The sequence below is a fragment of the Enhydra lutris genome, unplaced genomic scaffold (assembly GCF_002288905.1).
Source record: "Enhydra lutris kenyoni isolate GAN:26980312 unplaced genomic scaffold, ASM228890v2 scaffoldscaffold68, whole genome shotgun sequence".
Classification (NCBI taxonomy): domain Eukaryota; kingdom Metazoa; phylum Chordata; class Mammalia; order Carnivora; family Mustelidae; genus Enhydra; species Enhydra lutris.
The window spans coordinates 6,098,475-6,121,751 of NW_019154152.1; the positions used below are offsets into that span (position 1 = coordinate 6,098,475).

Below are 23,277 nucleotides of genomic sequence, written 5' to 3' on the forward strand. Positions count from 1 at the left end.
CCTTCCCTTAGGCCCACTACCGTTCAGTGCTGGGCCCACCAACACAGGAGACTCCTTCAGCTCTCTGGAAAAGTGTGCTCTGAGGGCCACCTGGTATCCTGAGGTCACAGGTAGAGCTCAGCCAGGGCAAAGAATTCTTGAGAGGGGAAGGCCAGTGTTACCACAGAAAGGGAACACCAGGGACTCCGGCTAGCAGATAGAATCTGTGCTTGCATAACAGGGCCATGACCAGCCCAGCATCTCCCCTCACAGTGAGGAAAGCATGTCTTCTCTAGGTTTGAGATCACCACCACTCCTTATTAAATTTAGAATTTCCTCTAACTGTACACTAACTTAGAGGTAAATGCTCTTTCCAGACCAAAGACAATTTTGTTGCCCTTTTTGTCACTGAAGGACACAGAGTCCAAATTTTCACACTTGCTGGCTTCTACCACTGGTCTTCAGCATGTGTCTGGACCTTAACTGCTCCTTCTGAACTAGTGTCGTGATTTTTAAGGCACATTCACTAGAATATGTTCAAATTCATCCAAAAGCATGCATGTAACATACCAATTTCACCATGTACCGCAAAAAGGAACTGAAAACTAGAATTTCTTGGACAGTATCCTCCTATTCTTTCTCCCAAGAAAGAGCTGGTACTTTCCCAGGTTTACTTTCTGACCAAAGAGCATGAAATGAATGAACAAAATCCACAGGTGAGGAAATACCCTTTTTCCTTTCCCATTCATCCTTAGAAATATGATCGTAGTTAAGAAACCTCAGTTGGTGATTTGCAGATTGCCCTTTTCCCCAAATACACACAGACATAGAGACACACAGACAGACACAGAGCACCTTGGAGCCAGAAGGAAAGAAAAGCTAGAATCGGAGAAGAGTGGGGAGTGAACACCACAGCTCTATAGAAGAGCTGTTTGGGGGAAGAGGGTGTGGCCCCAGGAGCAGTGACAGAGGGGCTGCCTGAGGTCCCAGCTGCCCCCCACCCTTAGGGCTTGCTCGTGCCATCATCCAGTCCCCGGCCCACTCAAGGGTACCGTCTGGATAGAGGGTATAAAGGACAAGAGCTCTTACCCTGGGAGATGCTGAGCCCAGGTGGTGTCCAGGGGCCCTGGCAGCTTTTTGAGTCTTTGGGCCCATGGCTAGGAGGCCAGTGGTCAGGGAAAACCAGCATCACCAGGAATGGGGCCTTAAGAACAGACCTTGTGAAGCTGGGTCTCGAGCAGGTGACTCAACTGCTCGTCATTCAGTGCCCAACAGAGTTTTGCTGCTGCGCTACCTTCCCCAGTGCAGGCCGGGAAGCTCAAGCCACGTTCCTGACACAACCCCCCCCCCCACCCCTTGTATTCGATGCAACACAGGGTACAAGAGTTTGTTCTTGTGCTTCTGCCTCTTCCACACTTCTGACAGGCTTCCCTCCCTCTCTCTAGGCTCTGAAATCAGCCTGTTCTACTTTAAAATCCTAGACCCGGAGAAAGAGCTTGGACCAGACTTCAGAGATCTAGCTTCCGGCATCCCAAATGTCAGCCCGTCTCTTCCCAGTCAGGGGAGTATGAGCCCAACTAGGACTGGAAAAGTGGATCAGCCTCAGTGCCCTCAGAATGACCCCAAAAGTGGTCCAGAAACTAGGCCCATAGAGGGGCCTCCCACAGATCCCCACTGTAACAGCTGCACTGTGCTTTGAGCACTCCACACAGGAAATGAGAACACACTACCACCACCACTTAGGTCAAAACAACTCCCCTCACTATGGGAGGAGCCTCAACCCAATGTTTTAAGTAGTACTTACTTAAAAATTTCTGTACACCCTTTCCAAGTGCATCTACTCTGAAGGGAGGAACAACGGCTTGCTTCCTCCAGATTTCTGACTTCCACCTGGGCAAGTAGCCTCTGCAGGGGTCAGAGACGAGCAAAGCCTTAGCGTTCCCAAGTGTTCAGCATAGAGGGTACCAGCCAAGGAGAAGGAAATCAGACCCAGCCCTGGAACATTCACGTCTCACCCATCACACCCAAAAAGAGAAAGGCACGATGGCCTTGGTAAGGCCTGCCCTCGGGGAGAAGCCAGACACAGGGCAGTCCTGATCAGACTGATGTTCAAAAGGCCAGCTTTCAGCAGGGAACTGAACGGTTTCAATTTCAGACATCAGCTCTGACACTTCTGAGTCTCTGTAATCAGGCATAAGGGTGAGGGCATGCAGACCAGAGTCCCAAGAAGGCTAGAGAACCAGAGAGCAGTTTCTTAGGGGATGGTAGGAACAAAGAAATCAAAGGAGCAGAAGTTCTGAACTCTGCCACTCACCAGCTAGATGACCCGGTGCAAGTCCATCTTCTAAATGTGATTCATCTAAAGTGACACATTGTACTAGTTCATCTCTAAAGCTCCTGCCACCTCTCCTCTCTTGTGGTTCTAATGTACTCCCTGCTTTTCTTCCCCCGTCCCATTCCCACCCCAAAAGAACCACACACAAACGTTCTTAGCAGCCACAACCTAGGCTGAGCACAGGGGGTGCGAGGCACAGGCCAGAGCACTTGGAGCTGGACCTTCTTCCTGGAACATGCCATGGCTTAGGACTGGTGCTCTGCCGGCTGTGGGCCAAGGCATGCCTACCTGGCTGCACTATGGGCTGAGGCGCGGGGCCCTGGGCAGGAGCTGCTCCACAGAAAGCTCCTCTGGCTGCTGCCAGGACTCCCAACATAGCCCTGGTCCAGGGGCCTGTGCCATGTACCTCCTGCCGCCTCTATGCACACAGACAAAACCTAGAGAAATCAAATGCGCGGGAACCCCAGGCCACCAGCCAGTTCCCACAGCTGAAGCCAGGCCCCCGCAATCCTGACAAGGTCTTGCCACTCACCTTTCCCAAACTCTTGTAACTTCTCCTAGGCTGGCTGAGGCCTTCTGAAGTCAGAGGACTTTTTGGAGTTAACCAAGGGCCTGGAAGCCGATCCTAGCCCTACTATGTATGTAAAATGGGTGTACCCAGTACACACGTACACACTCACACTGTGCCCTTCACTGCTGGGGACCCATGGTCACCTGACTCCCAGACTGAGTGGGTGGCTGGACCACAGCAGCCCTGCATTGTGCTTCCTCTCCCTCTGTTTCTTCCTATCTTCCCAGCCGAAGAGGCTGCCCAGCTGGGCAAACACACCTGCAGCAGGATACAAACTCAAGAGCAGGGGTGTGTGTCTGGACCTTGGGTCCCTGCACGCACACACGTCCCCAGCCCAGTCCTCTGTCTCTGCCGTGGAGACAGAGGAGCCAGGTCCGAGTCAGCTTGGCCAGGGAGCCACTGAGAGCTGACAGTTCAGCTGGCAGCAGGCCTATGTACAGAGAGAGGGGAGGCAGGGCTGTCTCTGTAGGCAGGCAGCTCCACTCCAGGCTGGACAACCCCAAAGCGCACGAGGAGACTCTCTACTCGCAGGCCAGCTTGCTGTCAAAGCTGGACAGGGCGATGGCAAAGGCCTGCAGCGCGCACAGTGGGTAGTTGTAATCCATGGTGAACACATCCTCTGCCACACGGCCAAACTGCATCACGATGTAGTCCGCTGCGGCCAGGCCCGTGGAACAGAGCAGGGGTGGGGCAGGGCAGGAGAGACAGACAGACACATCACAACAGGTGGAGAGGCCCAGAGGAGGTACAATTGGGAAACATGGTGGGAAAGAGGGAGGAGATAACAGAGGAGAAGGAGAGGCACACAAATACCAGGAGACAGAGAAGAGGAGAAAAAGTCTATTCAGACAGTGTTCTCACACCTGAGACTCTGCTAAGTGCACAGAATCTGGGGTTAGGGCTCCAAAGGAGGTTCTTCTAAGAGCCTCCCAGTCCTAGGGTCAGAGAATTTTTGACCTCTGATCGAAGCCACATAACCCACATCCTTAAGCTCTGGCCTATGAAGCCGGGACTGGATGAGCTGAACCCTGAGTCAAAGGGACAGTCCTGAGGAAGGGCAGAAACACTCACGGTCATTGCCATGGATGATCTGGAAGTTCTTCACGGAGGCCTGTGTGACGCGCCCATGGAAGTTGAGTACGTAGGACTGCGTGTCGTCATTCCAGACAGGGGTCTTGTTTTGAAGCTCGATGATACTCTCCGTGTTCTTGTTCTGCCAGCGTGCGAGCAGCGTTTCATGCTCCTGGGAAGGCAGCCTCACCTGAGTCAGGCCCAGCCCAAGCCTTGGTCCACAACCACCCTAAAAAGGGATTTGCCCTAGGGGCGGAGTCCTTAGATCTCCCTACACCTCCACCTAGAGCCCTGGGGCTGCTTACACCACGCCTCCTACACACACACACACACACCCCACGCAGCTGCAGTTCTGCTCCCAGAAGGGCACGCGTACACTGGGGTGACAGGGTGGCGAGTGACTCACGTTTCGTGGCCGGATGGAGACTCTCTCATGAACCATGTTCATGCCTGGGACAATCACACTCATCTTCCGAGGCCCCTTGAAACCTAAGACATTTGTCTCCTGGGAAAGAGAGAAGGAGGACTCAACACTGCCATCTGAGGACTCTACTTAACTAATGGAGAGACCAGGAGGAAGGGAATAAAGCTGACAAGCTAGTTTTCACCGTCTTCACCTGAATGTCTAATAGGCATCTCTACACTGAACCCATCTAGAACTGAGCTCCTGAATCTCCACTCTGCCCAAACCACCTCCTCCCTATCGTCCTCACTTCAGTTAACAACTCCGTTCTTCCATTTGCTCAGGCAACCTACTTTGAGTCATTCTTGACTCCTCTCTTTCGCTCACAACCCACTTCTAATCCATGAGCAGATGATGTCACCTCTACCTTCAAATTCCATCAACCACTTTTTTACCAGCACCATCTCTCCCCGAGGTCACAGTACTAGTCTTTATTGGGATTCCTGGTTTCTGACCTTGCCCTGCCCCCCTGGTCTGTTCACACAGCCGCAGTCGTCCTGTTAAGTCATACCCTTTGCCTCCACTGTTCATGCAGATTAAAGCTGAAGGTCTTACCTTGACATCGAGGCCTCACATGGTATGGCCCCACTACGTTCCTCTCCTGCCCACCTACTCACCTCTGCACTGGTTCTGCCCCGCCCCCCCTTGCTATTCCCCACACATGCCAGTCATGCAGGACATTAGCACTGGCTGTGTGTTCCACTACACCCACGTGGCTGGCTCTCCCTTCCTCCCGGGCTTTACCCAAGTGCTACCTCAGGGAGGCCCTCTCTGCCATCCCTACTAAAAGCTTATACACACCTGAACATTTCATTTCCCTGCTTTATTGTTTCCTCTTCACATTTATTTATTTTGCTTATAAATCTGTTTTATAGCTCGTCTCCCCACTAGGGGTTTAAGTCCCGTAAGGGTATAAATTTATGTCTCTTGTTCACTACTGTATTCTCAGTGCCTCAACCGGTATTAGCTGTGGCTTAATGCAAGCTGGTGCAGCCACTCTGGAAAACAGCATGGAGGTTCCTCAAAATGTTGAAAAGAGAACTACCCTATGACCCAGCAATTGCACTACTGGGTATTTACCCTAAAGATACAAACGTAGTGATCCGAAGGGGCACGTGCACCCGAATGTTTAGAACAGCAATGTCTACGATAGCCAAACTATGGAAAGAACCTAGATGTCCATCAACAGATGAATGGATAAAGAAGATGTGGTATATATACACAATGGAATACTATGCAGCCATCAAAAGAAATGAAATCTTGCCATTTACGACAACGTGGATGGAACTAGAGGGTATCATGCTTAGTGAAATAAGTCAATCGGAGAAAGACAACTATCATATGATCTCCCTGACATGAGGGAGAGGAGATGCAACATGGAGGGTTAAGGGGGTAGGAGAAGAGTAAATGAAACAAGATGGGATTGGGAGAGAGACAAACCATAAGTGACTCTTAATCTCACAAAACAAACAGGGTTGATGGGGGGAAGGGGGTTGGGGGTGGGGTGGGGTTATGGACATTGGGGAGGGTATGTGCTATGGTGAGTGCTGTGAAGTGTGTAAACCTGGCGATTCACAGACCTGTACCCCTGGGGATAAAAATATATGTTTATAAAAAAATAAAAAAAAACAAAAAACAAAACAAAAAAAAAACACTAAAAAAAAAAAAAAAAAAGCATTTGAAGAGATCTGGGCTGCTTTCCCAAAGGTGACCTGCAGGTGGCACCATAAGCTCATACAGAACACCTATGGCTTTCCCAACTGGCCTCCAAGTACCCAGGCCCGGATTAATGGGGGTATCAATCCCTCATTTTAAAATAAGGTAGAGAAATTCCCTGTATTTACATTCCAGTTTGGTCACTTACGCGCTGTAGGACATTGGCAAGTGACAGCCTCTGAGCTTCAGTTTCCTCATCTACACAGTAAAGGAAACAGGACTAAGCTCTTAGGTAATGCATTCCGTGAGATGACTATGCAAAGGGACTTATAGTCCGTGTAGGGCCCAGGTACTGGAGGGAGAGGTAGAGCGATGCACCGACAAGAACTCAGGCCTCCAGCCGCCTCCTTTCCGGGAGATTCCCAGACTGGGCTGCATAGAGCTCAGCCCGGTTCCCAGATCTCCCCAGGCAGATGGCTATGCTATCTGTGGTCTGAGCTCTGAGGACAGACAGGGGCCACTCCAACAGAGGGCAGTCCAACTGTGTACAATCTTGTCTACTCACAAGACAGATGGGACAGCCCACAGACTGGGCAGCAAGTCCTCAGCGTCCTGTCTAACCTGGAGACCAGAGACCCAGGAACGCACGACTCACATAGCACACGGCTGCCAACTCCTGACGCGAGGCTCCACTTTCCGAAGTAGAGGATGATGCCTTCTGAGGGTTGACTCCATTGTCATAAACGGTGAACTTCGTGCCCATGAGGTTGGACCTGAAGGACCGGCAATCAATAAAGGATCATACACCCTTCAACTTAGGGCAGGAAACAGCTCAATGAGCTGTTCAATGAGCCTGCAGGGCACTCTGGGTTGGGCCAGGAGCAACCCGGGAGCACACTGCACACCGAATCCCCATCTCTGAAGGTCCTTCATGGGGCAGAAGGCCTGCACTTGCTCTGAACAGAATCAAAGGGCATCTTATTCAGTGAGGGAAATTCTAGGAGTTAAGTCCGGGTTCCACATGTTTCCCTGGAGGAACTGGACCCCTCTCATGAGGGGAGCAAGCGGATGGCAGAGGGCATCTGGCAAGATGGCAAAAGGCGCTCAACATCTCATGGAGAGTGGATGAGACAACCTCCTCTCCTGTGCAGCCTGTGTTAGTCTAGCCCCATCTCCAGCATTAGCTCCTTACCCCTAAGCTTGACTCATCCTCCCCAAATATGGCACTCTGTTCCCCGGCATACACTCCCTGAGGCCTAGCTCAAAGCCTTCCCCCATCCCCAGATTGCGCTTTCTTCCCTCAAGGGCTCACTCCCCGCCCTCTGGCACTGACCATGGAGCCAAGGCAGTTCTTCCACAGTGGCCTATGTCTTCAGTGACTTCCTGAGGTTTGATCTATACCCTATGCCCCTCCCCCCCCAAGAGCGGCTTAGGGTAGGGTATGTGAGCTCCATCTCTGAGTCTGGCTCTAGGCTGACACAAACCCTGGCCTACAGGCCTACAGCTAGAGCTGAGAGACAAAAAGGATTCTGAGAGGATCTGACCCCTGACCTCGATCTCCCTTAGGGACAAGACCTGCCCTCTCCAGAGCCTTGCCCTGCCCCTCCCACCCACCCCCCCAACCTGCTTCCTTAGGGGAGTGCTAGTACCGCAGTTTCCCGATGTAGCTGTCCCCTCCTCGAGACAAGTCTGTTGGGTCCACAGAGATGAGGTAATTGGAAGTTTTACTCTTCTTTCTCTTCCTTCCCGCCAAGAGGAATACCTTGGGGAATGGAACAAGGTCACATTCCAGGCCCTGCCTCTGGTCACACACACCCAGGGGTGCCACACACACAACGCTCTCTGGCTTCGGCTCCTGAACATAAGTATGTGTGCACGCACACGCACAGACACACACACACACACACACACACACACAGACACATCAGCAAACAAAAAGGTATGCACTGACCAGGCACAGAGGCTTCTATCCCTTTGGGGAACTGAAAGGTCAGTGTTGGACCCAAGGCTTCCAATTACATTCCAGCCCACAGGATCTCAAGCCTGCGTCAATGAAACTGCAGGTTCAGGCCAACCTCACCTTCTTCCCATCCTCACGGTCCAAGTGCAAAAAGTAGGTGGGGTACATGCCCCGGTCCATCCCCTTCTTGTCCCGCGTGATGCGGCACTTGATGGTGATACCCTGGGGGGCCGGCCTCAGTGCAAACTCCTCAAGATCCTGGACCTCAACATCCGCGGAGGGTTCTGGGGCTGTTGGGCTGGGGGCTGACGCTGCCTCCTACATGGGAGAGAGCAGAAGCCCGAGGCCCAGAGACCCTGAGCAGCTTCAGCTGGTGGTCTGGGACCCAAAGCTGCCCCCTGGTGTGGTGGTGGTGGTGGTGGTGGTGGGAGCTGGGACAGGGTCCTTGGGATAAGCTTGGCCCTGGGGTCAGCAGCTGGCTCCTCAGCCCTTTTCCCACCTCCACTGTCCCTGGGGGGCGGAGATGGAGATGTGGGCAGGTTCTTGGGGCCATCCTGTCCAACTCGAGCCCCCTACTTCTGGCCTGGCTGAAGAGGAGGCAGGAGAGGAGGGATACAAGAGCCCCAGCCAGAAATGCTTTTGATCAGTTTCGAGGCCCAGAAAGAATCAATTTCTTTCCCAAGAAAGCCAACTCTCCACTCCACACCTGTTCCCCCGCCAACCTGGACGCTCAGACCTCTGATGGCTGTCTACCCTCTCGCGGGGCAGCAAAGCACCTCACCCTGACGGACTTCCGGCTGGTAGCGGAGCTGGGCCGGGTGTTGCTGTTTAGCTGGGAGGAGCTGGAGCTATTTTCATCCTCATCCTCCTCTTCCTCTTCAAAGCTCATGCTGCTGGAGACCCCTGGGCGGGGCAGAGGAACGGGACAGGATGAGTGGTCACACACATACACCCGGACACCTGCTCCAAAGCACAGAGTCACCCGTACACACAAAGAACCATATGTACACACGTGCATACACACACACACACGTCCAAGTACACACAAGGACACACACTCCCCAGTGCACGCATGAGCTGGGGCTGGTCACCATCCTCAGGGTGTAAATCCCCCTCCCCAGCTTTTAGCTCAGTCCTCCCATGAGACCCGTCTCCCATGGGACGTCTCCCATGACCCGCCCCCAGCAGTCGTGCCCGTCTCCTGGGTGGCGAGGCCTGAGTGGAGCTGACCTTGTGCTGGGAGACTTCGTGTCTACCGGAGGTCTCAGCCGTCACAGGCCAGAGAGTCTGTTTGGGAGAGGCCCAGCTCCCTCCTCCCCCAGCCTGATGCACGTGGCCCACTGCCTCCTCCCACAGCCTGCCCATGGCCTTCTGTCTACACATTTATCCCCACCTGGACTGCTATCCCCAGCCTCTTGCTGCCTCCACAGCCCCTTCTCCAGGAAGCCTGTCCTGATCTCATTTCTTAGAACATGTGTCCCTGCTGGGCTTCCCTCTGCCACCCAGTGCCAGGGACTCCCTGGGGTGGGGCTCCTGGTAGAGAGACTCTCTGGGCAGCATGTTTCCTGGGAGATCTGCCATCCCTCCTGGCTTTCTGGCCCTGCTCCCTGAGCTCGGGAGATGTAGGGGAAACACTTTCAAAAGGACCCTTCTCAAAGGAACCAAAGGGAAAGGAAATCTGTCTCCAAACCTGGGCCTCCCTGGAGACAGAAGATGGAGGCAGAGAGGGGGATGGGCTGTGGACGGGTCGCTTTCCCTAGCTGACACTGACTTCCCTGAACTTGGCCTTACCAGGGGTCCCTACATTCAAGTTTCTCACTGGTCTCACACTGTGCCCCCTACCAGGGCCATGTTCCCCAAAAGGGTGCATCTGAGAACCTGGGACTGAGCTTTGGGGGTGTCACTGAACCCCCATAGGGCTCACCCTTCCTCTGCATCGTGGCACGGAGGTCCTGCCCACTGGGCTGTGCGCCCCCGCCGGCTGCCGTCTCCCCCGCGTCCTGAGCGTGGTCTGACTGGCCCACAGTCAGGATCCGCACCGGGTCTTGGGCCTCAGACTTGTCTTCTGCCAGTGCTGCTGGCCCGCTGGTGCCTGCAGGCCACGGATACTCCTGAGTCCCATGGGGGGGTGGGGGAGAGAGCCTGGATTCTCAGATGTCCTTGAAGTGGGTGAGGGATGAGTGGGGGGAACCCTCTGCAAAACTGATTTTTGAAAACACTAATGACTGCTGCCAACCTCTTATTGATCAACAAGCTACAAAGGGACAAGAGCTTCGTTTCTTCTGCTGTTCCCCCAAATTAGTTGCCAAGGGTTGGTTTAAAATGCCTCATATCCCTAGGCAGAAGATAATCATCTACAAAACCAACTGCACAGTGAAAAAGACAAGATGGAGAACAAGGACCGATCATGACCATGGCCAAGGCCACCACTTGTTCACAGACACAGCCAACACCCAGTTATCAGTGCTGATCTTCAGTCACACACACAAATACATACCTCATAACTCACAGACGTCACTCAAAACACAGGGGGCCCCTTGAAAAAGATGGAGGTTGGCATACACTCCCCTTCCCAAATGGAAGATCACCCATCCCACGTCACCCTGCCCAAGGTGCCCGAGTAACAGAAGGCCTGGCCCACACAGATAGCAGTTGCCTTGCTGGCTGGGCTATGCCCCCCAACTCTGCAGTCAGCTCCAGAAGCCTATGAACCCTGACATGCCACTGTCCAACCACATCCCAGACACCTGGAAATCACTGCCCATGCACACAGGTTGGGCACACAGGGGGAGTCTAGCCAGCAGAGACAGGACTCATGGCAGAAGGCACCACAATGGTCCTTGATCTCTGGGGATCTTTTCTGGAGACAAAGGAACGGAGAGAACAGAATGGTCTGTGGGCCCAGATGTTGGAGTGAAGACTAGAGCAGAAGAGTCGAGAAAGCCCACACACCTGTGAGTACGGCACAAGGATGGGGCAGACTGCCAGGGGCAGGACAGCAATGGAGGGGGCTCAAACCAGGTGGGGGAGGGACACGGCAAGGTGCATTTCACTTCCTGGCAGTGTGGGGAGCCTGCCCACACCCACAGGCCAGCCCAGGAACCCCATGAGCTAGAGGAAGCCTGTGAGCCTGCCGGGCGGGGCCTTGAGTATCCTTCTGTGCCTTCATGGAGGCCTCCCACCCTGTCCCTTACCTCCCAAATCCGGAGGAGAAACCTCCCCCAACCCTCCAGTGGGAGCCAGACCTCCTGAGGAGGGCCGTGGTGGAAGAAAGCCAACCTTTGCGCTTCCCCTTCTTCTCCTTCCTAGAGGTCCCGCCCTGGCCCCCAGCTGCAGCGGCTGCCTTGGTTCTCTTGGCTGAGGCTGGTGCTGTTGGGCGGGCAGCTCCCAGCTGCGCACTGGTGAGTGAGTCGGCCTCTTGAACTGCTCAGGAGAGAGTCCAGAGAGAGAGAGAGAGGGAGAGAGAAACATGGGCCCTAGGTGAGACCAGAGCTGCAAGTGGAACTCACTTCTCAGCACATTTCCCAGGGCCCCACCACCACTCAGCCCTACCAGGGCCTCTGTACCACCCACCTCTACAAGACAGAGGGGCTAGGGCAGGCAGAGCTAGAACGGGGTGGTGCCCCCAGCCCCGTGTGATAGAGTCAACAGGCTGGCCCACAGCATGACCAACCAAGAAGCACCACAATCAAAGCTCTGGGCCAGCAAACCGTGTGAGTCTGGGCAGGGGGAGGGGGAGCATCTGAGAGAATGTGGGTCACTCTAGGTGCCAAAGATAGAAAAGGCTGCATCTCCTAGAAGAGCCCAGAACTCGGGAGGGGAAGCACTGCAGGGAGCCTATACCGGCCTACCCAGGACAAGCCCATGGGAGCCTGTCACACCAGAGTACCCCGAGCAGGAGAGTAACTCTGGGTTACAAGGAGCTGTGCCAACCAACAGAGAGGTGGCCTCCACAGTCTCACACATCAGAACCCCAACCTCCTCAAAGTCTTTGAATGATTTCTCATTGCTCATAAGATGAAGACCAACATTCTCCCCTCCAGCTCCGTTCCACTTGGCCTTGGCCTTCCCAGCACACCCCTTATCTCCCAGGAACCCCACATCCCAGCCCCTCCAGGCCCTCTCAGGGCCTTGTGCACAGCGTCCTCCCTCTTGCCAGAGGGGCTTGGCGCTACTGTCACACTGTCTGCACTGTCCTCACTGTGGACGTCGGCCCCCTGACCCCAACTCAACTCCCGCTCAACCTGCAGTTTCCAGCTCTGGTGTCACCTCCTCGGAGAGGCCTTCCCTGGCCCTCGTATGGGAGCAGGCTCTCTGCCATTCACTCACACAGCCTGGCTTCTCTTCACCAAGCAAACCAATGAACTCTCTCTCCCTTCCTGGACCTCCAGGTCCATGAACAAAGAGAGAGCACACCTGTTCTGTGCTTCCCCAGGACCCTCAGCCTCTAATCCAGAGCCAGACACACAGTAGGCCCTCAACAAATGTTTAAGAAATGAGTATACAACATGAATGAGCACGGTCAGTGAAAAACTTCGCTGGGAGAAAGTTCTCACTGCCCTCAAACTCTGCTCTCAGCTTCTGAAAATGAGAGCCTTGTATTTTACACCGAGAGCCACTAGAGGGCAGAGCAGTAGGCAGCTGAAGTGGCAGGGGGGTATGGGAGGTGCCCCTGGAACCCCAGATTCCAGGTCAGCCAGCCCCTGGAGCAGCAGCCACCTCAGGGCTGCCAGCTGGGCAAAGAAGGCCCCCCACCCCCACTCCCACCCCGGAGCAGCAGCGTGAATCCAGCCTGGTCTGCAGCCTCGGCAGGAGAAGCATTCAGCTGACGGGACCATGTGACACACCAGGGCCACTTGTTTTCAAAGCCCCCAGACACAGAATGCTCCTCAACGTTACGAGGGGAGAAGATAGGCCCAGAGAGGGTGTGTGACTTGCCCAGAGTCAAAAGTGAGCAGAAACTGTCTTCTGACGGGGCTGGGACCCACTCTGTCCAAAGGGGCTGCAGACAGGCCTGCCTCTGGCCTGGGGCGCAGTACCGGTGCTCAAGGAACACCCGCCAAGGCCACCGAAGCCTAGGGATGCCAGAGCACGTGCAGGGGCCCAGGGCTGCAGGTCCCGACTCCCTCTGCCTGGGATGGAGCTGGGAGTCATCTGGCTGGAGGCCCGTGGGCACCCCCTACTCTGGAAGCAGTGGGTGGGGGGCGGGGGGTGTGGCCACAGCACAGGGAACTCCCGAGGCCAACCCCAAGGCAGGCTCTACCTTGGTAGCTGGTGCTGCCACTGCTGCTGAGGTAGGACTCCACCAGGGGCGCCTGCTCCTCCGACTGCCGGGCCCGCCGGCTCCGGGGCCGCCCATCCGCGTTGGCCTGCACCATCAGGGGCTCCTGACGCTTCTTCTTCTGCTTCTGCTCCAGAAGGGCCCTCTGCGGAGGCACCGGACGGGCACACAAGTTGGCAGGCCCTGACAGCACAGCCCGTCCCTCCCACCCGGAGGCCAGGCTCCCGACTGGAACCAGAGAAGGCCCTGATCACTCAGCTCGGTTCTCAGGGTGACCAGGGGGTCCACAGCCCACTCTGGGCCACGGCTCTGTGCCCTTGGCACCTTGAGGCTCAGGGTCCAGGAAAAGGAGGCACAAGTCAGCCCAGGTAGATGGCCCAGCAGGACCGCGGCACGGATGTCCGGTGCTCCGACTACAGGCACCAGCTGCCCGCCCGGAAAAGCCCTGGGCTCTGGGTCTGTGCTGATGCTGAGCGGTCTAGACATGAGAGAGACAAGCCACTATTCTGTGAGGGCCTCCTCCCAGCCAGTCAAGGTCACCCCAGGAAGTGAGACAATGCTCCCCCACCCCCCCCCCCCACCCCCCCCCCCCCCCCCGCCCCCGCCGACGGTAAATGCCGACTGCCCGTGCACCCAGCCCCGGCTGCACTCACCTGCCGGTCTAGCTTCTGCTGCCTCAGGTTGCTGCCCTCATCATCTAAGACACTGCAGAGGGAGACAGGGGCACTCAGGGCCTGCCTGGTGGCTGCCGGCTACAAACAGGGAGCCCAGAGCCCACCCCCACCCTGCACATCAGGTTCTTTAAACCCCTCCCATAATTGACTCCTGGGGACACAGGAGAAGGAGACAGGAAGGGTGGAGCTACTACCTGGAAGCCAGCTCTGGACGGAAAGGTGGAAGCCATATTTTTGCCAATGCAGGAGCTTTCTCCTGCTGGGGTCCCTGCTGACCCAAGGACTTCCTAGTCAGCCTGACCCAAAAAGTACAGGAGGAGACTCTCTCTTTGGGGCCATGAGCTGGGACATGCCTAAGATGCAGGGGAACCTGCCCAGAGGCATCAGGTACAAGCCAGGCCCAAGGCTGGGCTTCAGACTGAGACACCTGTCTGCTCCAGGTCCCTCTCGGATCTCACCAGCTCCTCCCCGGTCCTCCAGTCCTTCCTAGAGGAGGCTGGATCCTTTGAGGCAGACTCTTTCCTCTTCTAGTCAAACTCCTGGCTCTCCAGGTGGCAGAATGAGATATGCCAACACTGTCCACCCCCTTTAAAGAAGCCTGGGAGGGGGGGCACCTGGGTGGCTCAGTGGGTTAAAGCCTCTGCCTTCGGCTCAGGTCATGATCCAGGGATCCTGGGATCAGGCCCCACATTGGGCTCTCTGCTCAGCAGGGAACCTGCTTCCTCCTCTCTCTCTCTGCCTGCCTCTCTGCCTATTTGCGATCTCTGTCAAATAAACAAATAAAATCTTAAAAAAAAAAAAAAGAAGGCTGAGGGTTCCCTCATCTGGGAGAGAAACTAGAAGACCAACCAGTCCCTGAGGGCAGGGCTGGGCTGGCTGGACATATGTGTAGGCAGACACAGCCCATCCGTGCATCGCCCAGTGACCAGCCAACAGGGGGCACGGGGGCATCAAATCCTTGAGTCTCTAAGGTCTTGAAACAGGCAGTGTGTCATCTCACATAGACTGGACCTGCCTCCCAGGAAGGCAAGTGAAATTAGGGAGCCCCAACCACTTAGCACTCCTTCTAGGCCAAGATACATCCATAAGCCGTAGCCCCAAATTCTGTAAAAGCCAGGGTTGGGGGCAGGGCTGGAGCCTGAGGATCTGAGCCCTGGGAACCCCCAGACTACCGTGGCCCAGTGATGCTAGAGCCTGCCCCTGAACCAGACCATGAGCGGGAACCTGCACAGGCATGCCTGAGGGCATCAGGTTTGTCATGCGTGTGCACATGCCAGAAGGTGTCCAAACATGACACATCTACACGTGTGAGTGAGCACACACCTGCGTATCTATACAGATGAACTTGTGTGCGGGTGAGTACGCGTGTGAGAAGTGCAGACAAGGACGAGTCACCCTGAAGACAGCTCAGCCGCTGTCACTCCCTCCTGATAAGAGGAGCTCTTTCTAGCCAGAACAATCATTGACCTGCAATGTCCCCTCGGCTCATCCAGACGACCTGTGTGGGTGTGCTGGGGAGCCACCCAAGGGCGGCAGGACGTCCACGGAGTCCACAGCCCGCCGCCCACCTCCCTGGCCACAACCTAAGATGACTGCCTGTTTTCAACCATTGGCACTGTCCTCCTTACTTGAAGGCCTTGCCTGGCACCCATGGGCTGGTCCTCACTCCAGAGGAGCCCCAACTATGAGCCTCGTCAGTTCGCAGCCTTATTCTCCAAAAGTCTTGGCTGCCAAAACACAAGCGAAGACACTGCTAAACAGATGTGCTTCTGAGCCAAGGCCTTAGTCCAGGGAGACTCCATGAGGGTGCTGCCTGGACCAGACGACAGTGACCCGGCTCCTAAAACTTGCAGCTGGCCAGGACGGGGAGTGCCCCGTCAGAGAAAGCAGGCACCCCAGGCCGGAGGGTGGCAGCCAGAGTTCTGAAGGGAGGAGGAGTTCATTAGGGAGGGCAAGATGCCTGGGGGCCCCGCCAGGGCTGAGAAGCTACAAGTCTGCCACTGGTCTGCGCACCCTAAGTCAGTGGCCTCACTGAACGACGCCGAGGCCGAGCATCTGCTCCCACAGACTTCCAGGGCTCAGGCCACCAACACCACCATCCCCCAGGGTCAGCGGCACAAGCAGTGTGGATTCCTTTAAAACGCGCAGGATCTGGACAGAAACGGCACTCTGGACTCCATGTGGCCCTGGCAGACGGCAACGACGGGGCCTGAATCCAGCTGTGCTCTGCCTGCCCGGCTCTGTGCCTGGGTCCACACTGGGCAGCCGGCAGCGCAGTCGCACGCTAGCAGCCTCGCCACAGGAGCCCAAGCGGCCTCCGCGAGACTGCCGGCTCAGCTTCCTGCAGACAGGGGCAGCTTTGTGGCCGCCATGACGCTTGTCCCCTGTGCTTTCCTGGGCAGGGGCAGGGAGGGCAGCCAGGTAATTCCCGGACGGAGCCTGGTGAGCAGGGCAGAGAAGACGCCCTCTGTGGGCTGTGGTGCTGACGCAAACATCTCGGTTCATTCAGAAAAGGGGACGTCCACCTGCGAGCTAAGCTGTCATGAGCAAAACCACCTCCAGAACTGCCGGGTCACCGCGACAGCTCGATGGACAAAGGTGAATCTGAGAGTGTCCCTATCTGTGCAGGGGCAGAGGGGGGCTGCATTCCTAGCCCAGGCTACTGTCCCACTGCCGTGGACTCTCCACATGTCACACGTGGGCAAGGAGGCTGCTTTCCTCTGCCAGCAGCCCCACCTCCATTCCCTGAGCAGAAGCCACTGGCGTTGTTAGTAAGGCTGCTCACCTGGAAGGATCATAGGTGGAATGGACTTGACCTCTGGTCCTCACAGAAAGATGGATGAGCAAGGCATAAGCTTCTAAAGAGATTCCAGAAACTCAGATAGCCTGGAAGTGCCTGGGGAGCCAGCCCCCACCTCCCAAGAGGCACACTGCAGCAGCGGGGTCAGGGTGGGGGGATGCTGGGAAAAGCATCGAGCCCCGGGGAGGAAGAACATGCCTGGCCACGCAGGAACCCCCAGGAGGGCCGGCAGTCCACATACCTCCGAGCAGTGGCTCTGAGGGTGGGCTACAGCATGTCCACAAAGCAGCTTCCTGCTGCAGCCCTGTTTCTAGGAAAGCCCCAGAGGTCGGAGGCCGACCTCCATCCCCGGCAGGGACAGGCCCGGACTGCCTGACAGCAGTGTGTCTGAGGCACACATCTGTCCCTGACCGAGGACAAATCCCCACAAGTCCTAGCGGCTGCGGAGAACCACAGCAATAAGGTGGCTGTCCCAGGCAGGCCCCGGGCCCCACCCCTGCGGGCGGCCCTGCCCCTCAAGCTCCCACCACGGCACCTTCCTTCCCTTCTCACCAACACCACCCGGCCTGCCTCCACCCAATGGGCACTGTTCTCGACAGCACTAAATGATAACCACAGAGGAGATAGTAATGGCTTTTTAACAACTCGGGCTCCAATTATGGAATCACTGCCAAGCCCAGGCTGCCAGCTGCGGCCCCGCCAGGAGACTGGGACAGGAGACAGGGCACTGATGGATGGGTCCTCCAGCTGACCCCGGCAGCTCCTTCATCTCGGTCGCCTCCTGCTGGGGACTGGACCAGGGATCCAGTAACGCACCAGCCACGGGCTCCTGAGGGTCGGAGAAACCCGATCCACAGTGTCCATCAATCCCCCAACTCTGCCCAGGGCCAACAAGGGGGCCCTTCGCCTCCCAGGGAGACAGCCCCTCCATAACCTCCTGCTTCTCACAAGCTGCCCAACAGATAACGGGAGAGAAAACCATGCTTGATGACAAGTGAGAGCAGGGGCACTTCTCCCATGGGATGGAAAAACCAGCCATGGACAACACATTTAGGAAGCTGCGTCCCTGCCTCTCTCTAGACTCCACTGTGCATGCTGCTCAGCTAACCCACCAGAGCTGACCAGAGGCATGGGGTCCAGGCTACCTAGGGACAGGCTCGTACTCCACGCCCAATTCATCCTCTGCTTTTGTGCCCTCATTCCTTCCACTCAGTCACAAAGGAAGCTGCCCCTGCTGGACCCAGGGAGTCAGAGGAGGAAAGGCCACCCACGGGGTCAGGCTGCAAGCCCCCGTACCGATGCCAGACTCCCCCACCCCCACCCCAGCATGCCCAGATGTGTCCCTAGTGGCTGCCTGGAAACCAGGGAAACACAGAATGGGTGGGAACAGGGGCAGCCCCAAAAGGGAGAAGCCTACAGGGCTCACAGGAGTCCAGCCAGTAATTAAAACTGCTACGTGCACTCGGCCCTGACTCGGTGATTCAGAACTGCTGGCGAAGTTACCTCAGAATCAATCCCTCGCCTCATTTTCTCCTTTAAAGCAAGAAACATAGGTGATTTTAATGCTCAGACATGCAAATGAGGACTAGAAGCCACAGCTGGTGATCTCTAAAGAACAAAAAAGAAATCAGAGAGTTGCTGAAAGTATGCAAATGCAGCCTTCTCTTCAGATGGGGGAAGCAATTAGTCTGTACATCCATCAGTCTTACACAGGCCGCAGATCATGGCACAGATTCGCTCAAGAGCTAGAAGACCCAGTGACTGAGCAGGCGCGAGCCCAGTCCACAAGCAAGTCAGGCCACATACCCCCAGACCTATCCAGGAAAACGGGAGGGCAGCATAGCCAGGGTTCCCCATGGAATCGTGAGGACCAGTGACAGTCACTTGTGGGCAAAATAAAGCAATGTGAGTGGCATGTGCTCCAAGAAGACAGACCCTCAAAAGTTTTTGCAACATGCCATAATCAGAGGAGGTTTCCAGAGTCCTGCTTCCCTTGCTAAGCGTGTTTACTGATGACCTGAAGACAAAGTGGGCCTCTCAGCAGACTTCTAGGCGACACAAAGCCAAAGTGATATTAAACTGTTCACTGGGACAGTATGACTTCAGAAGACACTGGAGAGCTAGCAGAGTCTATCAGGAGAAGGTCACGTCTTACATGTGGGTCCCCAAACCCAGGTCTGCCCCACATAGGCAGAATGGGGTACACAGGGCTTGACATCAGCCTAATGAGACTTCAGGGTTCTATTTACAGAGGCCTCAAGGTGACAAGTTGGTGAGCCAAAGCTGTCCCCAATTATAGGGAGCACCCAAGGTCAACAACGGGAGCAGGGCCCCCAGCAAGGAAGTAACAGCCTCCCTCTGCTCAGTGTGGGAAAAGAGGAAGCTGCAGGGGGTCCAGGCCCGGTGCTGGAGGGGGCAAAGACATGGTCCCTGCTCCTGCAGTCCTCTCCACCACCCATGTTCCTGCTGCCTCTACCCGAAGCAGCAGCAGGGAGACTTCCCCAGTGCGCCAGGCTCCCCCTCCCTGCTGCAGGAGGTGAAGCAGACAGAGCCCCCACGGCACCCCAAGGCTTCCCACACAGGCAGAGTCGACAGAACCAGGCCTTGCTTGGGCAGCAGTCCTTGCACTCCCCAGAAAGTGGTGGGAGGACCTTCACAAGAGCCAGGAGGAGGAAAAACTCAGAGGCACGCCGAGGCTCACCCCAAGAAGAGCCTTCTAGCCGTCACAGCCACGTAAGGGAAGAGAGCACTCAGAGGACCGGACAGCCTGTGAGGGCCCTTCCGGAAGCGGTGCTCATTCTCTGACCCAGGGCCTCGCTCTTCCAGCACTAGTGCCCCTCCTGAGGGGAGACTACTACGTCCCCTGTGCTGAGAAGCCGGGTGTGCAGCCAGGAAAGCCAGAAAGTCCACAAAGCTGCCTGGGAATGCCTCTTCGACTGAAAGTAGTGTGCATATTGTCTGGGCTGGCCCGCACCGGGCACACAGCCCAGGACCAAATGGGGCCCCTGCTCTCCAGGAGTTCGCAGCCGGGTTGGGGGGACGCAGTGCAGAGAGAGCACTGAGGACAAGGTCTGCCATCCCTCCCTCGCTCTTAATGCTCCACCTGCAATTCATAAGGGCTGTGAAGCTGGGAAGCAAGAGCATTTACTACTCAAGAAGAACAGATGAAGAAAAAATGGCAGAAGTGAGAATTATCAGTACTAGTAAGAATAGACAAACGTCAAAACGCAAAACATTATTCCAATTGTTCAACTTTATAAACTAAACGACTCCCTTCTGAGTCAGAGTGTGAGATTACTCCACGATCCTTATAAACTGAGCCACAATTACCCTTAAGACGATTATCGCCAACATTATCGCCAACCGGCAGTTACTTCAAAGAAAATGAGCCAGGCCTAGGGAACGCAGGTGCAGCCATCACAGAGGGAGGAAAACCCCTACCAGGAGAGCTAACAAGAAATCGACCGACCGCTCTCCCCCCAACCGAAGGACGCATTCCGGTTCTGACATGCTGTGACACTGGGGAAACCGCATACCGAAGCACGAAGCACGTGCACGCATGCCCACCCCTTCATCTGCAAGGAAGCGGCCTCGCCTGTCTTCTGCCCCAGTTTTCTGCGATCACGCAGGCATGTGGCTTTAACTGCAATCAGCAGCCCAGTTGATGGGAGAAGCAATTTGCATCTCCTCTTCTCCGCCTGGGTCTCCCCATTCTGGAAGTCTACACTCAAGGTCCGGTGCTTTCCCAAGCTCAGAGCACACTCAGAAAGACCCCAGCAAGGCAGGAGAGATTCTGGCAACTTCGGAATATAGCCCACCCCCAGCTCAAGAACCCCCCCTTCCTGCCACACAGCAAGGCAGGGATGACCGGCAACCGCAAGCTGGTAGGGCCACAAGGGTGCCAAGCTGCCCTTCAGGGATAGGATTCTGTGCTCCAGGTGGCGGGTGCAGGCCCAAGAAAGGAATGCGGGAATAGGGTGGTTGGGCCTAGGCTGGGGCAAGTGCCAAATCACCCCCTGAAGGAGGCCAGTGCCCTGAGCACCACTGGAGGACAAAGCCATTCTCAAAGACAAGCCCACCTCCCGAGGGACCCCTTCCTAGAGGCAGGCTTTCTCTGAGACTCGTGCACTTACTCTACACCCTGTTCTAGTCTTTGGCTTCTGGGAGAGGCTCCCTTGAACCATGATCTGGCCTGGCCCCCAGTCCGCCAGATCCTAAACACCCCACCATATCTACAGCCACAAGTGCTGTCCCTTCCTGCCCTCCCAAGTCAGCCTGGCCACCACCCTGCCAAGTGCTCCCCCCTACTCTTACTTCCACAGCATTAGAGGGGAGACCACTCGGCCTGCAGGTGCTACCCAGGCACCTCTGCTGGGTGGCTAGAAAAGGTTGATGGTACTCTGTGGGGCTGCACAGTCTTCTAGAAGGTCCTTGGCACAGACATGTCAAGTCACGGTATCCCAGAAACTAGCTGTGCCCCCAGCCTGGACGCCAGTGGAGGGTAACAGCTCTTGAGTCAGCAAAGCCCTAGTCTCCCGATGGGGGTATCTCCCTGATCTATGGCAGACTCTGAGGTGCGACTGGGTTATGCCTGCAGGAAACCCTATGGGTGACTCGTGTGTGTGTGTGTGCACGTGTGTATGCTGATGGGAGGGGCACCCACAAATTCTCACTTGAGAAGCTCTAAAGCCCCCAAAGGAGCTTAGAGACAACAGCTCTCAAAGAAAAAGCCTGGATCCCCAGGTCAGTGACAGGTGCTTGCTTACAGAAGGATTTGCTTTTAACAAGCCTCAGGCGGTTTCAGCTGGTTTCCATTTTGGATGCCGTCTGGACAAACTCCTAAAAGAGCTCTGTCGGAAATATTTTCTATGGGTGACTGGAATCAGGTCCCTTCGCAAGAGCTGGCTGTGTTACAAGGCAGGTCCTGAGGGTCTGCTCCTCCAACCTGCAGGCATGGGCACCCAGGCAGGCAATAACATAGTGGCCCCTGGCAGTCCAGCACCCATCTTACACACATGCCTCCCAGGAAGGCCCAGAGACAGCCCCGTAGCCCATGGCAACCAGGAGCCAATAGGTGGCCAAGGATCTGGTGCTGCCATGACAATGAGCTCTATTCCAGGGGTAATGGAGAGAATGAAGAGTGAATGGGGGAAAGGCCTGCACCTGGGTGAGAACCCCCCCAACATCCCTCCCCCACCCCGACCACCACTCAACTGGCAAAGCCCATCCATCCTTGGGACAGACCACAGACTCTGGGAACACAGGGTAGGCAGCCCTGCTGTCCTGAGTGCTCTTACGCATGTAAAGGCAGTCTATGTATTGTCAGTTGGTGTGTGTCCAGGTATAGAGCTGTTCCAAGTGGATTTGAGTCCCTGATAGATAGGAGTCGTACCTGTGAGGGCGTTGCGGGTGTCAGGTATTGTCCAAATACAGGATGTGTATGGGCGCAGGGAGTAGGAGTACACCTGCGTGAGACCAAGAATCAGCGTGTGTGGAGACGTACGGGGTGCATGTGTCTATGAGCGGCCTGTGCTCTTGGTTCAGAATAACTGCCTCCAGGAATTCATATTCTGCGTGTGTGAACAGACCGGCAGGAGCCTCTCTGGCCCGATGCACCCAAGGGGCGTGCGTGCCTGCAGCTGCACGAGTGTCTGTCTACAGCTATACCGGCGTGTGACCGGTGTGCGGGGCCTAGGAGGGGGCTCAGAGCAGTGCGCTCCCTCCCTGCGCGACCACATGGCGCTGCCCGACCCAACACGGCCCACACAGGCCCAGAGCACTGGCCCCTTCCAGCAACCCCGGCGGAGGAGTGATGGGGCAGGGCAGGCCGGGTCAGTCCAACGGGGGCCCAAAGTTGGGGTAGAAAGGCCCTGCGCCTCCAGCCCGCGCCCGCAGTGTGGGATGGGATGAGTACAGGGGCTCTGCGCCCCGGGTCGGGGTGAGGGGCGCCGCTAGCCCGGAGCGCTGGAGGGGCGTGGGCCAAGCCCACGCCCCCGAGCTGAAGGGGAGGTGGGACGGGCGCCCGCGTACCTGTAGGGAATCCAGTCGGAATGCGGCTTGGAAGTCATGTCTCCCGGGGGCGGGGCGGCGGCTGCGGCTCTGGAAGCCCGGGCCCGCGGGGGACGGCGCGGGGGCCCTGCTCAGTTCCCTGGCCGCCCCGGGCCGCATCCTCCCGGGCTGGGACGCTGGGCCCCGCCGAGGCCCGCGCTGCACGCCAGGGCCCCGGCCGCGGGTTCGGCGAGCGGCGGTGTGCGCGGCGCGATGGGCGAATTGGCGGAGTGCGCGGGGCCGCGGCGGGCGTGCGCGCGCGTGGAAGCAGGAGAGGCCGGCCCGCACCACCGGGCGCCACTGGAGGGGCTCGGTCCCGCGCCGAGGGGCCCGAGCGCTGCGTGGCAGCGGCCCGCCCCCGCCCCCTCGCCCCGCCCCTGGCAGAGACCCCACCCCCGGCCGGCGCCGGCGTTCCGAACGCCCCCGCCCCCGCTCCTTC

General features: G+C 56.6%; 1 protein-coding gene across 1 annotated transcript; it reads right to left on the reverse strand.

Annotated features, from left to right (window-relative positions):
* Positions 1–3,313: 3,313 nt before the first annotated feature.
* LOC111159565 (tubby bipartite transcription factor) lies at positions 3,314–22,858 on the reverse strand. Its single transcript, XM_022522097.1, has 12 exons — positions 22,821–22,858; positions 13,970–14,021; positions 13,299–13,461; positions 11,315–11,458; positions 9,960–10,127; positions 8,817–8,938; positions 8,156–8,353; positions 7,725–7,837; positions 6,731–6,848; positions 4,363–4,461; positions 3,957–4,128; positions 3,314–3,540 (listed from the first exon to the last, which is right to left on the reverse strand). Exons 1-12 carry the CDS (start codon positions 22,856–22,858, stop codon positions 3,407–3,409), a joined length of 1,521 nt encoding a protein of 506 aa, XP_022377805.1. The 3' UTR covers positions 3,314–3,406.
* Between the last annotated feature and the right edge of the window lie 419 nt (positions 22,859–23,277).

Bases quoted from the DNA above. Each gene is read 5' to 3' on its own strand.
- LOC111159565 (XM_022522097.1), bottom strand. From the start codon at position 22,858: ATGACTTCCAAGCCGCATTCCGACTGGATTCCCTACAG. The intron at 13,462-13,969 runs GTGAGTGCAGCC...GTGCCTCCGCAG, and splicing joins AGCAGAAGCTAGACCGGCAG to AGGGCCCTTCTGGAGCAGAA. The intron at 10,128-11,314 runs GTTGGCTTTCTT...CGTGGCCTGCAG, and splicing joins GAAGAAGGGGAAGCGCAAAG to GCACCAGCGGGCCAGCAGCA.